General features: G+C 39.0%; 1 protein-coding gene and 1 pseudogene across 2 annotated transcripts in view; one reads left to right on the top strand and one right to left on the bottom strand.

Annotated features, from left to right (window-relative positions):
* Positions 1-1,384: 1,384 nt before the first annotated feature.
* Positions 1,385-16,511, bottom strand: part of ALKBH8 (alkB homolog 8, tRNA methyltransferase) — a 71,272-nt gene continuing 56,145 nt past the window's right edge. For both annotated transcript variants that reach the window (XM_024570980.3, XM_053925218.1), the window contains exons 11-12: positions 8,279-8,428; positions 1,385-5,612 (exon numbers count right to left, since the gene is read on the bottom strand). In XM_024570980.3, the coding sequence (XP_024426748.2) occupies positions 5,079-5,612; positions 8,279-8,428 (684 nt within the window). In that variant the 3' untranslated portion in view covers positions 1,385-5,078. The remainder of the gene's footprint in view (positions 5,613-8,278; positions 8,429-16,511) is intronic.
* On the top strand, positions 6,399-7,114 carry LOC112314219 (ATP synthase subunit d, mitochondrial pseudogene; annotated as a pseudogene).

Genomic DNA, 16,511 nt, shown 5'->3' on the forward strand with positions numbered 1-16,511 from the left:
TGTTTTAAATTTTTTGAATGATGTGAATATATTCCTTATTAAAGTTTTTAAATTAAAAGTGTATTTACTTTTTTGGTAGCCTCATCAGTCTATATGAGCTCTTCAGCTTTTACTCTCTGTCAGCATGTCCAATTTCTTTCTTTAGAGCACTTACCAGAATTTGCAATTATATAATCATTTGCATATTAACTTGTGTATTGTTTGTCCACCTCACAACACGTTAAGCTTCAGAGAGAGAAGGGCCAAGTCTGTTTCATTCACCACTGCATTACCTAGGATCAGCCCAGTGCCTGGCATATAGCAGGTATTTAATACTTCCATCGCATACTGAGCAAACCAATGAATGGTTTGTTCAAGCACCAGGAGTGACAATGTGTCCTCTTTAAAACCCAATAGCATGATATAGTTCTTACCCCATTACTAAACCTCTATCATGCCAGATTATCGTTTACACATCTGTGCTTCTTAGGGTAACGAAACCTGACACAAGAAGTATAATATATATAAAATCTCCTTCTCAAACTTTAGCATTAATATGTTTAATTATGACATTCTTTCAACTGATAATTCCTGATTCTTTACTATGTATCAACAGGGTTCTTATTCTTAGTAAGCTTGCATTCTAAAATAAAGAAGATAATTCATATACACAAATAAGGTACAAAGGAATGAACTAGAGCACCCCAGATGAAATTATGAATTAAAAAAGAAATTATTCTGGGGGAATGGGGAAGAGTTCCATGGAGGAGATATTGAAAGTAGGTCTCAATAAGTAAGATTTGAGTATGAGAGAATAACAGGAGAGAACATTTTGGGAGCAGGAAGTGTAAGAGTCAGTAAGCAATAGAGGGAAAATATGAGGCATGCATGGGAAGGAGCGAATAATTTGGTATGAATAGAGACCTGGGTGTGAGGTGAGGACCAAGAGATTTAAGAGGAGAGACCTAGACAGAACAGTTTGAACAAGTCACATCTGTTATAAACAGGAGTTAAGAGTTTAGGTAAAGAGCCAATCTTCAGATTTTATAAAACTCATTTTGGTAGCAGCGTAGATAATCAGAGGTGAGGCTTAAGACAGGAGAGAAGAAATCAATGCGTGAAATATTTAGAAGGAATCAGCAGGGCTTGGTGACATAAAATGCAAGAAATGATTGTGAACAGCACAAAGCAGAATCAATTCACAGTAATAAATTCTGAGGTACATGCTGTACATGGTATGGCGCTCAGGGCAGGGGGTAATTAATGAGCTGGAGAGGCCTGGGAAGATTTTTGAATACCTAGTTATGAGGTTGTGCCTCGAGGTATGTCCTTGAGAAGCCGCTGCTTACTGCTAAGTAAATCACAATTTCAGTGTCAAAGAACTAAGATTTTTATTGAAGTACAGATCAAGAACCCAAAATGTGGCTCAGTAATTACATTTTTTGAACTACTCAAGTAATACAGTATTTAGCTAGAATAAACTAAGAAAAAGTACGAGTTGGGGATGTATTTTGATAGTTAAACCAGCTGCAAACCAGGGACTAGGGGATGTGTTCATTTGCTCAAGGAATTAAACCACATCTGAAACAGCAGCTGAGTTCCAGGTCAGACCCTTCTTCCAACTCCCTTGGCCTCCACCAGGACCAGTAGTAGCTGTGGTGAATCTGAATGAGGTGAGGGAGATCACGGACGTTCTGCTCTATGAAGACTCTATTTGTATACAGCTTTGTGAACAAGGAATTAATCCAGAAGCTTTATCGTCAGCGATTAAGGAACTCCCTAAGGCCATTGAAGCACGAAAGGCTGCTGAAATATGACGAGCTGACTTTCTGGAGAAATCCTGAAGAGAGGTCGAGCTCTGCAGGAGGATTTGAAGGTCGCATTGTAGTCAAGAATGTGTACAACAGAACTCCCGCATGAAGCAGTGTAGCAACATTTTCCTTTTTAAAGGAATTATAAAACCACAGCGTTATAAGTCAATGAAAAGTGGCTTACAGAGAGAACCATCAGATGTGTTGACGTCACATCTTACTTTTTAAAACACCTTGAATGCTTTGGCATTGTGACGTTCACACTCACGTGTTCCTTATTTCTAGCTCTGCTAGCTTTAATTTTCTAAGCATTCCGCCAGTGTGCACATCCGCTGTTCGGCTGCAGTGCAGTGGAAGCCATTAGTAGTAATGTGCTAGTCATGACTTGCTGACATTTCCATTATAAACTAATTTTGAATCATTTATGCAAAATAACAGTGGATTTATTCTGCATTGGGCTGAGAGTCGACAGAATTGCAACCGCCGTTTGTGAATTTAAAAATAACTTGAAGGCTTACCCAGTATCCCGAGCAGCTATCGAATCGCTCAACAGGTAACTAGTGGCCATCTTAGCACTGAGTGGGAGACGCCATTTAATAGATGTGTTACTATTTTCTAAAGGAATAAACATTCCCAGTCATTAACGAAAGACCAAATAATTAAATGTTCCATAATGTCTAAGATTATGTTTGTGTGTGCATACTTGTACCTTGGAAGTTTTAACTAAAAAAAGTTTGGTTCAAAATAAACTTAAGAAAATTTAGGATAGTATTGATTCTGTTTCTGTAACAAAATCTTGATGGAATGTTTTTCCCAAGAGTAATGCAAATTTAATCTGCTTTTATTTTAGACTTTGTTAGCTTCCATTTAAGGGACAGAACAAGCAAGTACTCTTTAGTAGCTTTTTTTTTTTATTGGACAAATGATTTTAGAAAGGTTCCTTGTTATTTAAATGGAACCTTCTGTACTGGCTTAAAAATCTAGTCTTTGGATCATTTTGAATTTTAAATGCCTGGTGCACTGTAAGGTCTATTATTGGGGGAACTGGTTGGGAGACAATAAGACTTAGTGATGATGAGTCATTTATCTGATAATAAAAACTGCGTGTTATTATTTATAAAGTCATAAAACACCTTTGTCAAGCTCCTTTGTCAAAATTTGTGTATACTCTTTAGGCCATAAGAGTTAACAATTTTGTGATTTTGTAGATTATGTATGAAACAAAGCAGGGTAGTATATTGAGAAGGAGTTATGTTTACAGAAGGCTGCTTTAATATATTTCTTAAATGTAAACATATATTTATAATGCATAGTTAAGTGGTATTTAAGTAAACCAAATAAAATAATGATACACTCAGTGTTGAGCATTTTGTCAGTGACAAAATAAAACCATTTTTGTGGTTAAAAATTTTTTTTAATTAAAAAATAATAAAACAGCAGCTGCAATTGCAGTTATATGATTAAGATTACAGTAACCACAGTCATTCTCCGATATCCATGTTTCTTATACCAACCAGAAATGGGAATTTATCAGTATACGGTAAGAATCACCACCTTTACATCCTTTAAGTCCCTCATGGTAGCAATAATCTCAGCAATCCCTGCAGCAGTGTGGTATTGCCTTTGGTCTACTGTTTTCCTTAGGGAGGCAGGTCTAGTGGTTTCTACTTCAGCTACAATAGCCCTCACTCCACAGAGAACCAAGCAGGGATTCTGGCAGTTGCTGAGTACGTCTATTCCAATTACTTACTCTGGAACTAGAAAATAACTACAAGATGGGCCCACAGTGAGAAAAACTCCATTGACCACCTGACCTCCATAAGTCCCTGCTCTGACTGTGGACCACAGTGATGCCGTGGGTTTCCTGGAATTAGTGTCAGATCACAGTCAGAGTCCAGTAATCCTCAAAAGGTCTAATTACTTCCTTTCCCCCACTGCACAGTCATCTGTTTAAAGGCTGTATATCCCTTTGAGGAACTTTCTACCTTTGTTCCTCCTGGAAGCCTGACCTAAGTAGTAAGTAAACTTGGTAACTATGAAACATTTGTAGGTGAAAAATAACCCCTGTTTGCACCTGGACTGGAACAAATTGTGAATAAACAAGAAATGCCCACTAATGAAACCACAGCTTTGGCTGTAAGAGCATAACTAGGTCCGACTGACGGTTCTAACTTTTTCTATTTAAATAAAGGAGTTTTGCCCTGCCTAGTGTGGCTCAGTGGATTAAGTACCAGCCTGGGAACTAAAGGGTTGCAGGTTGGATTCCCAGTCAGGGCACATGCCTGGGTTGCAGGCCAGGTCCCCAGTAGGGGGCGCACGAGAGGCAACCACACACTGATGTTTCTATACCTTTCTCCCTCCCTTCCTCTCTCTAAAAATAAATAAATGAAATCTTTAAAAAAAATAAAGGAATTAAAAGAGCATACTTGGGTTGCCTTTAGCACCTACATCAAGGCATTAGGAATACCAGTTAACTCGTGGTAATAAACTACAGTCAGGATTAGTAGTTATTTAGCCCTTTAAAAATAATCTTTTGTTGCCAGGTGAAATTCCACTCCTGTTTTTCCCCCATGGCGTTTATCACTATCTGGCACGAAGCATTTATTTATTTATTTGCTTATTGTCTGTCTTCCTTCCAGAACTTAAGCTCCACAAGGACCAGGACTTTGTCCAAGGTTGTCCACCACTCCCCTCCCAATGCTGAAAAGAGTAACAGGTACACAGAAGTCCAGTGTTTGTTGGTGAAACTCCTACTAATGTACGGATATTTTCTGATTGGCTAAAATTTTACTGAGCACCTACTACGTGTCAAGCCGGTCAGGTGTGATGACACAGTGGTTATTGTTTATTATTTTATGGAGCTAACAATCAGAGATAAAATTTCAGATAATTTTCTGACAGGTATTTTATTAAAGTGTTATATAATTTCTTCACTATGACTCTACAAAATTGAATTCATTTAGTAACATTTTATAAAAAAAAGTTTATCTTCAAAATGCTATACACTTACCCCAGGATCCCAAATACTTCGTAAACTATTTCAATCACTTCAAAAGGCCATCCCTGTTCCTCCCCATGGAAGCCTACATTTATGGGTAAAGTGAGGTCAGCAACAGTAGTAGACTAAACGTTTCCTCACTAATCTCGATGTCAAAGTCCCCTCAGGTGCACTCCTTTGGCACTTAACCACAAGTTTTCTCTTTAAAAACCCAGTTAATTTATTCTCCTTTAAAAAAGAGAAGAAAGCTAAGTATTTCTTTCCTGCATATGATGGGCTCATAGGGACAATCAGACCTTTTGAAGAATCACACACCAATTCCCTTGATCATAGTAGCTCTGCAGAATGCTGACACCACTCAGAGTCTGGCAGGCAGCTTCCAACTCTCCCTCACAGAACACATGGTAGTAACGATGAAACACAGGACTTGCGTCATGGGTTCCTACTGGACCAAACGGCTCAATGGATTTTTCTTTACCAGGGTTTCCCTTAAGGTGCCATGGAACCAGTAAGTCTTGAGAATGAAAAGAAGTCCTGTTAGTGTGAACAGGCAAATTACATCTTCCCTTCGGAGAGTCATTAATACAGGGGACAGAGCATGCTGAATCTTGATTGCCCACGCCCGGCATTTGCTCCACAAACATTTCTTGCACTGATGTGTCATTGCTGATCTCCTCTTTCTTTCCTGGGCTAGTTCTGTTTTCTCTGAGATACTTGGACTTCTTCTTATTATATTCTTGTTCCATTGCCCAAACATAAATGAGTGCCTTCCCGCCAGGTCTCAGGAGTCGAACAAGTTCTTGAAGAGCTGCCACTCTGCGCTCCTAGCAAAAAATATGTTGCCATTTATCAGCCAGGAAGAGAGAGATAAAATAGAGAAATATAACTGACTATAGGACTGTTTTCAATTAAGATAAACTGCCTAGAAAATCTAATGAAATATCTTATATAAAACTGAAAATAAGGAAAAAAACGTAAGGAGAATTTTGTTCTGTGATTCAGAGGCCAAAAAACAGTATTGAAGAAGGAAGGAAAAGGAAATTTTTATTTCTGTTAATAAAATAGAGGCATAGAGGGTTTTCCATTTTGTTTTGTTTTGAATTCAGTGAAGGTCACAAGATAAACTGGAACTGCTGGTGACCCCACACAGGGTCATCTATAAAGCTATCGCTTAGATTGGGAAGAAATCACTGACTTCCAGGAAAAACAGATTTTTTTCCCTATAAAAATATAAAATTCACTTATTTTAAAATTAGTAACATATGTGACTGATTAAAGGCATGAGTACAACAGCTGAGATTACTTAATATGCTAAAATAAGTGCATATATACATACATACATACATACATACATCAGTGACATACTGCTACCAGTTAAGTACCCAACTTTTGAAAAGAGAAAAAATGGAATGGGAAGGAAGTGAGATTCCAATATTAGGGATGAGCGTGAGAGTTGAGAAAAAAGGATGGGGAACAAATAGAGAGGAGGCTCAGAGGCTGAGGAAAGGGTGTACTTAAGAGGCACAGAGTTCTCTCAGTCTTACAGGTAGTATTTAAAGGTGAGGAGGCTGCTGTGGACCATGGGCCACCGGAGTCTGAAGGATCTCAAGATGGCTGGGTGAAAACTTGCTATAAAGAACACTGACTGAGTAGCTTTTGGGGACATCATACTTTGAAAACAGAAGGCCACTGCTAGCTCCCTGAACTCCTGAAATGAGACCCTCGCCTCCAGACTGGCTACTCTACCTGAGAATCCACGTGCTATCAACTGGGTCTACTACAAGGCCAATGTAGCAAAGGATGGCTTGGTAGATGGTTTTGAGAAGTTTAATGCCCTAAAGGTTCCTGTGCCAGAGGATAAATATTATGCCCTGGTGCAGTGGTCCCCAACCTTTTTGGCACCAGAGACTGGTTTCGTGGAAGGCAACTTTTCCACAGACAGGGAAGGGGGTGGGCAGGGAGACAGGAGGTGGAGCTCAGGCAGTAATGCAAGCAAAGCTTCCCTCGCTACCCACTGCTCACATCCGGCTGTACGGCCAGGTTCCTAACAGGCCACGGACTGCTACCAGTCCGTGGTCCAGAGGCTGGGGACCCCTCCCCTGGTGGATGCTGAAGAACAAGAAGATGTGAAAAACTGTGCTGAGTTTTTGTCTCTCTCGAAGACCAGGACTGAGCAACAAGAGAAAAAGATGGAGAAGACGAAGAACATAATTCCACTTGATCAGATGACCATTGAGGACCTGATGAAGTCTTCCCAGAAAGCAAACTACCCAAAAAGAAGCATCCCTACTGGCCTCACAAGCCAACTGAGAATTTACAAACTTGAGTCTAGGAGAAAGTGCTTCTGGCTCTCGTATTATAAACTCTGGACATTAAAAAAATAAAATGATATAGTAAAAAACAACTTAAAGATGAGTAAGACTCAAGATAGGAAAAAGGCAGAAACATGAAGCAATAAAAGCATAAAGTCCCATCAGGCTTCAATTTAACTAAGTACAGGGGGGAACCCACCCAAAACAAATTATCTTCTGGAGGTCGGGCCCCTTGTAAATAGAGGCTTCCCCCACTAGGTGAGTGTTCTAGGAACTCATCTGTATTGGTGTATCAGCTGGTGGTGTTGTAAGAGGCTACATTTGGCTTCAGTGAATTTTTTTTGAAGACTCTTTCAATGTGTTTGCCCATTTCCTGAGGGGTGATTTACGAGCACACCTGCCCACACTGAGCTGAGTGTTCAATAGTTTATGACCAAAAACAGCATGGCCCCAGTGCCCTACCCTCCCTATTCACCCAATCTCACACCAAGTGACTCTTTTATTGTTTCCCTGGATGAAATAAGTCCTCAAAGGGAAACATTTTGCCATGTTGGAAAAGGTGAAACAAAAAACAGCAGATGCTACAGTCATACCTCAGTACTCGCTGGCCTCAACTTATCAAACCCTGAACTCATTGCATTTTCACGAGAGAAAATTGTTTCAGCGCTCTGTGCTTGCTCGGGACTCATCGCGCTTACTCGAGCTTGTATGAGTCACACACCGCCCCTCAAGAGAAAATGCTTCAGCACTCATCACTTGCTCAGTACTCATCAGTTTCAACACTCATCACGAGTTCTGGAACGAATTAAAGATGAGTACCGAGACACTACTGTAAAAGGCATCAAAATCCACAAATTCAAACACTGTTTTGAGCAGTGGAAAAAACATCTCAATGGGTGTATTGCATCACATGGAGAGTACTTTGAAGGTGACTGAAGTTTAAACATGTAAGAACAAATACACAATTTTTTATAAACAAACTCAGGGTTTTTGGGGGGTCCCCCCTCATATACCTCCCATCTAACTCCATTGCACACATTCTTTTAGCAAACAGTGCAAAATGTGACAAGAGAAAGGAAAGGAATGAAAAGCTAGTACAGGGTCCAAACCAGTGAAGTCCATGAACATTTCCTGCCACTCGAGTTACAAGTTCTGGGAAAGAGAAAAACAGTACTTACTGTTGTTGCAAAATGGTGAATAACAGCAATGGAAATGCAGGCATCACAAGACCCACTGCGGACCGGTACTGCCAGTGCATCACAGACGAAGGCCTGAAATTGCCTCTCTCTACAAATGTCCACAAGGTTTTGGCTACGATCACAACCAATCTACAATAGAGAAAGAAAGTCATAACATCTTATTTAAATGTCATGAGAAGTTAAGAGCAATTAATTTATTCCTTAATATAAAGTTATGAGACAGATTTCATATTCATTGTGAAATGGTCTAAAACCACAATATTATCCATTCTTACAACTAGTACAAAGTCAGAATATATAATTCACAGGACAGCATTCATTACCTTAACAGGTATCAAACAGACTTCAAATTAGGGAGTGGAAACCAATGACAGTGGTATATATGGGAGGTCCTAACTGGCATCTAATTGATCAGCATTCAGAATCTAGATCTCTTTGTAATATCACACACTTAAAGTGGAAACTATCCCATAAACACAGACAGTCTTTTAGGGAGCTACAAATAAGAGGACCTAAGGTATCTCTCATTACTGTAGACAGCACACTCTGATGGCCCAGCTAGCAGCAAAATAGCTGAATTTTTCCTGCTTCTTTTTACTTTCAATATGTATTACTTATGCAATCAGAAAATAAAATACCAAAACAATAAAAAAGTAAAATAATTTACTTCATTTTTAAAGTTATTGATATTTGTTCTGCTAAACACTTAGTATCTCTCTCTCTCTCTCTCTCTCTCTCTCTATATATATATATATATATATATATATATATATATATATATATACACACACACATATATGTATATATATAGTCTGGCAGAAGTAAGGCCTGCTTGAATGTGGTAGATAGGGTAATAATGTGGGTGTAATAATTTATAGTTTTAATTTGAACATTTCACCTAAATGTCATATGGTGTGCTTAAAAGTGATATTGTTATGTTATAGAATTATATGCTTATGATTATGTAATAAAAAGGGGTGTTATTTGTGCCAGGCCCTGTATCTATCAAGAATAAAGTGCTGGATTCAAAATTTGTACGTAATTAAACCTGTGAGTATAACCAAACCATCCTGTGGGAACGACAACACAGAGGGCAGCGAGCGGCATCTGCTCACCTTCCCAAGCAGGCGAGGTCTACCACGCTCTGTGCATGCGTCTGCTCCTGTGGAAGTGGTTGGGGGTCGAGACTACCTACTTCCTCCCTAGTTTTGCTATTGTCGGTTTGTACACAACATTGCTGTTTAGTTTTAACAATGTCATGTGTGCGTGCATGTGCGTGCACAGAGAGCAGGCATGTGCACAATGTGCACGTGTAAACCGAGGAAAGAATGGGAGTGTTTAAGAAATGTTAAATCACTAGCTAATAATTATCCCCAAATGTTTCCACCTAACCCAGTCTCTACAATAGAGAAACGATATGTACAAGTAGATTTCATCAAACAGAAGTAGCCACCTCAAGCTTATACTTATTCACTTAACAATTCACTTATATTTATTCACTTATCAGTGTAGTGGACATTGACCATTTGGATTCTCTCAATCCATCTGAGAACAAAGAATATGAATCTTCATGTCAAAGCAATTCTTACTGAGTTAAATCATACTGCCAAGACAGTCATAGTTAATATAAACTTCCTCAATTTCTAATTGGCATTAAACAGCTTCTACATTCTATCCCAAAGCTGCATTCATTTCTGAGGTATAATATAAGGTACCAAGCCAGAGGTAAAGTATAGCAATTTCCCTCTGACATACTTTATAATGGAAAAGTACTAAGGACCCATAGTAACAACAGTGGCACAATTCCCAACTAGCTGCTCCTTTTACCAGGTTAAGGTACATAACTGGCTTATTACCTTTATTTATCTCCATCCACATTCTATGTCACTGAGCCAACAGTCACAATAACAAGATAAAAATACTACTCAAGGAAGATGTATATTAGATTTTGGTGCTTGCTAGCTTATTTTACAGTAAAATTTAATTCATGGAAATAGAAGTTTGAGGTGCCCAATTCTGATAGGTTGCTGTACTTTGCTAAAAGTCAACAGGAAGAAATCCAACTTGCCCATAAAACAAATCTCCAGAGACAGAGCTCCATAGTTACTCAAAGGAGGAAAGTTACTGTCTGAGAACCACAGATCAAACAGAACAAGGAGAATGGCAGCCAAACAAAATCGGAGAAAGTGTACTTTTTCTTCACTCCTTTCACCAACAAGAGTGGGGCAATTTTAGTAACAAAGCGCGGGGTCTGATGAAGAGTCCCTGCGACCAGTGACCCCAGGGCTCTGTACTCCCATTTCCCACTCACTCTGACTACGTCCTCCATGTAGTACAGCTGAACCATCACTGTTTTTTGTCTTTCCTTTCTGTTTTTAAATTCCCTAAGTTTTTATACCAAGGATAGTGCCAAGTATTTTAAGCTCTTCCTAATAATACTGCATACTGTCAACAACAGGACAGAAAATGGCTTATTTACAAATACTCACAGATACTGAAAAACTCTGTGTGTTGGATAGAGATCAATGACAAAAAACACGTATTGGTTGGTCTTAAAATGGATAATTATACTCCTATATAATTTTTTGAATCTTCAACAAAACATACACATATAATTCTGAAAAAGATATTCAACTGAATAGTCAAAGGTGCAAACTAAAACAAGGTTCCACTTTGCTCCTATCAAAGTATCAAAACATTTTAAAACCACAGTACACCACAGTGATAACAACATGATAAAACTTGCTCTCATAAAGTCAGTGACAGTACATACAAACTGGCTCACCCAATTTAAAAAAGAATTTGGCAAACATTTTTTAAGGAAAATAAAAATGTTCACAACTTTTGACCCAATAATTATTCTCATAAAAATTTATCCTAAGAAAATGGTCCACAATATGAAAAAGGCTAAACAGGCTAGTATGATTGCCTTTTACTGAGTACCACTAAGTATTAAAGTATGACCCAAGATGGCGGCGTAGGTAGACACACTGCGCCTCCTCACACAACCAGAACTGGCAGAAAATTGAACGGCATGGAAGTCCGACGCCAAGGAGATAAAAAATAAACATTCATCCAGACCAGTAGGAGGGGCGGAGACGGCAGCCGGAGTGGAGAGGACTCGCATTGCTGTGGCGAGACAGAGACTGGTGGAGCGTGGGACGAACGGGGCAGGCAGTCTGACCACTAGCAGACCCTGAGACCCCACATTCGCGCATAGATAAACCAGGACTAACGGCGGGGAGCAAAGCAGACCACGTAACCCAGGGCTCCACTGGGGAAATAAAGCCTCAAACCTCTGAGTGAAAACACCCATGGGGGTTGGGGCGGAAGCAGGAGAAACTCCCAGCCTCACAGGAGAGTTCGTTGGAGAGACCCACAGGGGCCTAGGGCGTGCACAAGCCCACCCACTCAGGAACCAGCACCAGAGGGGCCCAATTTGATTGTGGGTAGCAGAGGGAGTGACTGAAATCCAGCAAAGAGTGGAGTGGGCGCCATTACTCCCTCTCAGCCCCTCCCCCACGTACAGCATCACAGCTCAGCGACCAGAGTAACCCTGCCCTGGTGAACACCTAAAGCTCCGCCCCTTTAGGTAACAGAGGCGCCAAGACAAAAAAAAAAATGGCCCAAATGACAGAACACTTCAAAGCTCCAGAAATAATTCAACTAAGCAGCGAACAGATAGCCAACCTATCAGATGCACAGTTCAAAACACTAGTAATCAAGAAGCTCACAGAATTGGTTGAATTTGGTCAAAAACTAGATGAAAAAATGAAGGCTATGCTAAGAGAGACAAAGGAAAATGTACAGGGAACCAATAGTGAGGCAAAGGAAACCGGGACTCAAATTAATGGTGTGGACCAGAAGGAAGAAACATCCAACCAGAAAAGAATGAAGAAACAAGAATTCAGAAAAATGAGGAGAGGCTTAGGAACCTCCAGGACATCTTGAAACGTTCCAACATCCGAATTATAGGGGTGCCAGAAGGAGAAGAGGAAGAAAAAAAATTGAAAACTTATTTGAACAAATAATGAACGAGAACTTCCCTAATCTGGCAAAGGAAATAGACATCCAGGAAGTCCAGGAAGCTCAGAGAGTCCCAAAGAAGCCGGAGCCAAGGAGGAACACACCAAGGCACATCATAATTACATTAGCCAAGATTAAAGAGAAGGTGAGAATCTTAGACGCAGCAAGAGAAAAGGACACAGTTACCTACAAAGGAGTTCCCATAAGACTGTCAGCTGATTTCTCTAAAGAGTCCTTACAGGCAAGAAGGGGATGGCAAGAAGTATTCCAAGTCATGAAAGGCAAGGACCTATATCCAAGATTGCTCTATCCAGCAAAGCTATCATTTAGAATGGAAGGGAAGATAAAGTGCTTCTCAGATAAGGTCAAGTTCAAGGAGTTCATCATCACCAAGCCATTATTATATGAAATGTTAAAGGGATTTATCTAAGAAAAAGAAGATCAAAAATAGGAACAGTAAAAATGACAGCAAACTCACAATTATTAACAACCACACCTAAAACAAAAACAAAAGAAAACTAAGCAAACAACTAGAACAGGAATGGAACCACAGAAATGGAGGTCACATGGAGGGTTATCAACACCGGAGTGGGAGGGGAAGGGGGGGGCAAGGTACAGAGAATAAGTAGCATAAATGATAGGTGGAAACTAGACAGGGGGAGGGTAAGAATAGTGTAGGAAATGTAGAAGCCAAAGAACTTATAAGTATGACCCATGGACATGAACTATAGGGGGGAATGTGGGTGGGAAAGGGTGGGCAGGATGGAGTGGAGTGAGGGGGGGCAAATGGGACAACTGTAATATCATAATCAATAAATATATTTTTAAAAAGTATTAAAGTAGATTTTTTGTATTAATGTACTTAACCCTCATAACACACTTTGAGTTAGGTGTTATTACCACCATTTTACAGATAAGGAGAATTCGTTGCAAAGAACCCAGGTAATCTGCCCCACGGTGGGCAGTAACTAAGTGGCGGAGCAAGGATTTAAGCCTAAGACTCTCTCGGTCCTCATGTATCACAGTGTCTCTCAACGTGCGTGCTCGCTACAATGTTGTATAAGAGCTCCCCGCTGCACACAACCACACGTGGAACAATGTCAACCTCTAGAAGATCATGAAGTCCAAGAATTATATAAGACTATAAATCAAAATGGAAATATTAAGTAATATAAAATGAATTATCAAACTATATGCAAACTTATGAGTATATAAAGAATTTATAGGATAAATACTGAAAAGACATTCCTCACAATAAACTACTTTATTATGGTATTAGGATAACAGGTGAATATCTTTCCTTTTATTTTCTGAATTGTGACTATATTATTTTTATTTCTTAAGAAATATATTTTTAAAACTTTTAACAAAATATACAATTATAGGAAATCACACTGGTAGCATATAGTTTAAAGTGCAGGCAAATAGGCAAAGAAGGTAAAGTATAGTAAAATGCATTCTAAAATCTAGATTTAAATTTAAATTCTGGCTTCAGCAATAACTAGCTGAGCAACATAAGAAAGCTACTTAATATCTCAGAGCCTGTTTTTCCTTCTCATAAAAATACCTACTTCTCAGAGTTAATATGAGAATCAAATAATGTATAATAAACATTTTACTAATGATAAAAGTGCTATGCAAATGTTAGTTATTATTAGCATATGGAAGAAGGACTGGACCAAAACCCTTGTCCTATGCAGAGAAATCCAGGTACCCTAAAGGTACCTTACTCTGAGTTAAGGTCCACACATTTTGAGGCTGTCACCTTTCCTTTAAGGCTGCAGAACACTTAATGGCTACATAAAAATTTAACAATTTTGATAAAACCTTTTTTTAATGCACGCTAATATGACAGCTGTCAGTATACAATCTAACAATATTGTTTGGAAAGAAGTTAAAGACAACTAAGCACTACTAGGGCCTGCATATGGAAAAACGTAATGGACTTTTTGGCCAGGCCAATAAGAAACCATGTGAATTCACAGGTTTGTTCCTCCCTATTTTTTTAAAGTCTTTATTTATTTATTATTTAGAGAGGGAAAGAAACGCCGATGTGTGAGAGAAACATCAATCGGCTGCCTCTCATACGCCCCCACCAAAGACCTGGCCCACAACCCAGGCCTGTGTCCTCACAGGGAACTGAACAGAGGACATTCCGGTTTGTGGGAGGATGCCCAACTCACTGTGCAACACCAGTCAGGGCGCTCCTGCCTAACTGTTCAACAAACAAGTAATAGGCTTTTACTATGTGACAAGTAAGTGGACAACAAAACAAACACGATTCCTGTCATGTCTGAGTGTACAGTCTGGTGTTCCCTGTCACCACAGCTAGCCTTTAGAGTCTGTCTTGGCAGAGCACCAGAGCATATGGACTCTGGGGTTGGAAATGAGATTCTAATACTTACCCTGATACCATTTACCCTTCGTCATGTCAAACCTGAGCATCAGTTTTTCTATTTGTAAAACAGACAGTAATACCAATGGCATGAACTATGTACATGAGAAAACACAGCGCAGCCCTAGCACACAGAGGTATCTGACATTGTTAGTTTCCTTTCTGCTCTTTCCTTTTCTAGGGTAGTTGACAATAAAAAAAAAGAAAGAAAAAAAGAAAGGAAGGAAGGAAGGAAGGAAGGAAGGAAGGAAGGAAGGAAGGAAGGAAGGAAGGAAGAAATGTCCAGAAGAGGCCTATATAAACATATCTCCAATTCTTATAATTATAAATTGACTCCTGGTATTATTATTATATTTGTAATCCCAATTGTGTACAGCAACCAAGAAAGTCCATACCACATGTTAATCAACTGCCTAAGAACCACATTTGGACTCAGTGTGTCTACACAGAACAATCACTTTAGAGAACGAGGCAGGCCACATACACCTCATCTATCATTGTTACTATTATAAAGGCAATTGGTCTCTCGAAAGTATAAAATATTTGCTTATAAATTTAACTCTGAAAATAAAGCCAATAGTTACTTGATAAAAATGAAAAGTAACTGAAAAAGTCTAAAAAAGAAATTGTTCTTAGAATGTAAAAATTTTGAATTAAAGAGAAGAGTAAGCCCAGGCATGGTTGAAATCATATAAGAACAAATTCACCACCTGCACTTCTGACAGAAATTAAAAGCAGTTCATAAAACTATTTCCATGAGAACCCAAGCTGGTATTTTAAAAATGCATTTTGCTAAAGAAATTACATATAAAGTGATATTAGTAATTTTTTAGATTATGAGACTAGCCTACATTTGAATACCTAAAATGAATGTCACAGGTCACACCCCCTCATGAATGTCAAAATACACATTCTCACGTTCAAAGATGGCTATTCAAAATACATTCAAGCATTGTGGCTCCATCCACATGGGAGCCTCAGCAGATTAAAAACAGGTTTCCCTTTTTTTCATAAATAATTCAATTTCTGATAAAATAAAAGCCAGAGCTACAACCAGACATGTAATTTTCATTCATTTGCTTAAACAACACTTCCTGAGCCTTCCCTAAAGCTCAGACAAGGCAGTAGGCTCCAGGAACAATAGACAGGAAGGAATACATGCAGACTGCCACTGTTAAAATGAACACAGACAATAGGGAGTGACTGTACTTGTGATTTTCCAGTCCTTCTAAATATATTCCTTCTTGAACCAGCTTCCTTCAGATTTTGGTTTGGTTACCTGTTTATCAAGTAATCATTTTCTCAATAGTAACAGGAAAATTTTATCATTATGACTAAGTCAGTGAAGTTGACTTCAGCTTAGTTTCACTGTCACAAATGATACCTAACTAGATGAAGCCACAGGTTAGCATCAAGAAAGTATAAAAGCAGAACTTACTGGGAGACACTTTCGTACAGTATCTTAAAATACCACAAGACAGCATGTTCCTTGTTTGGAACTGTGCTTAGAGTTGTGATTTTAAGTGACACATCAAAACTTAACTCACTAGCCCTGGCCAGTGTGGCTCAGTTGGTTGGAGCATCATCCCTTATACTAAAAGGTTGGCAGTTTGATTCTGAGTCGGGACACATACCCAGATTGTGGGTTTGATCCACAGTTGCACATGTGGAAGGCAACCAATCGATGTTTCTCTTTCTCCCTTCATTTCTCTCTAAAATCAATAAATATATTTTTAAATTTTTTTAGACCTTATTGTTATAAACTAAAATTTAATTATAAGCATAACAATA

Source organism: Desmodus rotundus, chromosome 5 (genome assembly GCF_022682495.2).
Source record: "Desmodus rotundus isolate HL8 chromosome 5, HLdesRot8A.1, whole genome shotgun sequence".
Taxonomy (NCBI): domain Eukaryota; kingdom Metazoa; phylum Chordata; class Mammalia; order Chiroptera; family Phyllostomidae; genus Desmodus; species Desmodus rotundus.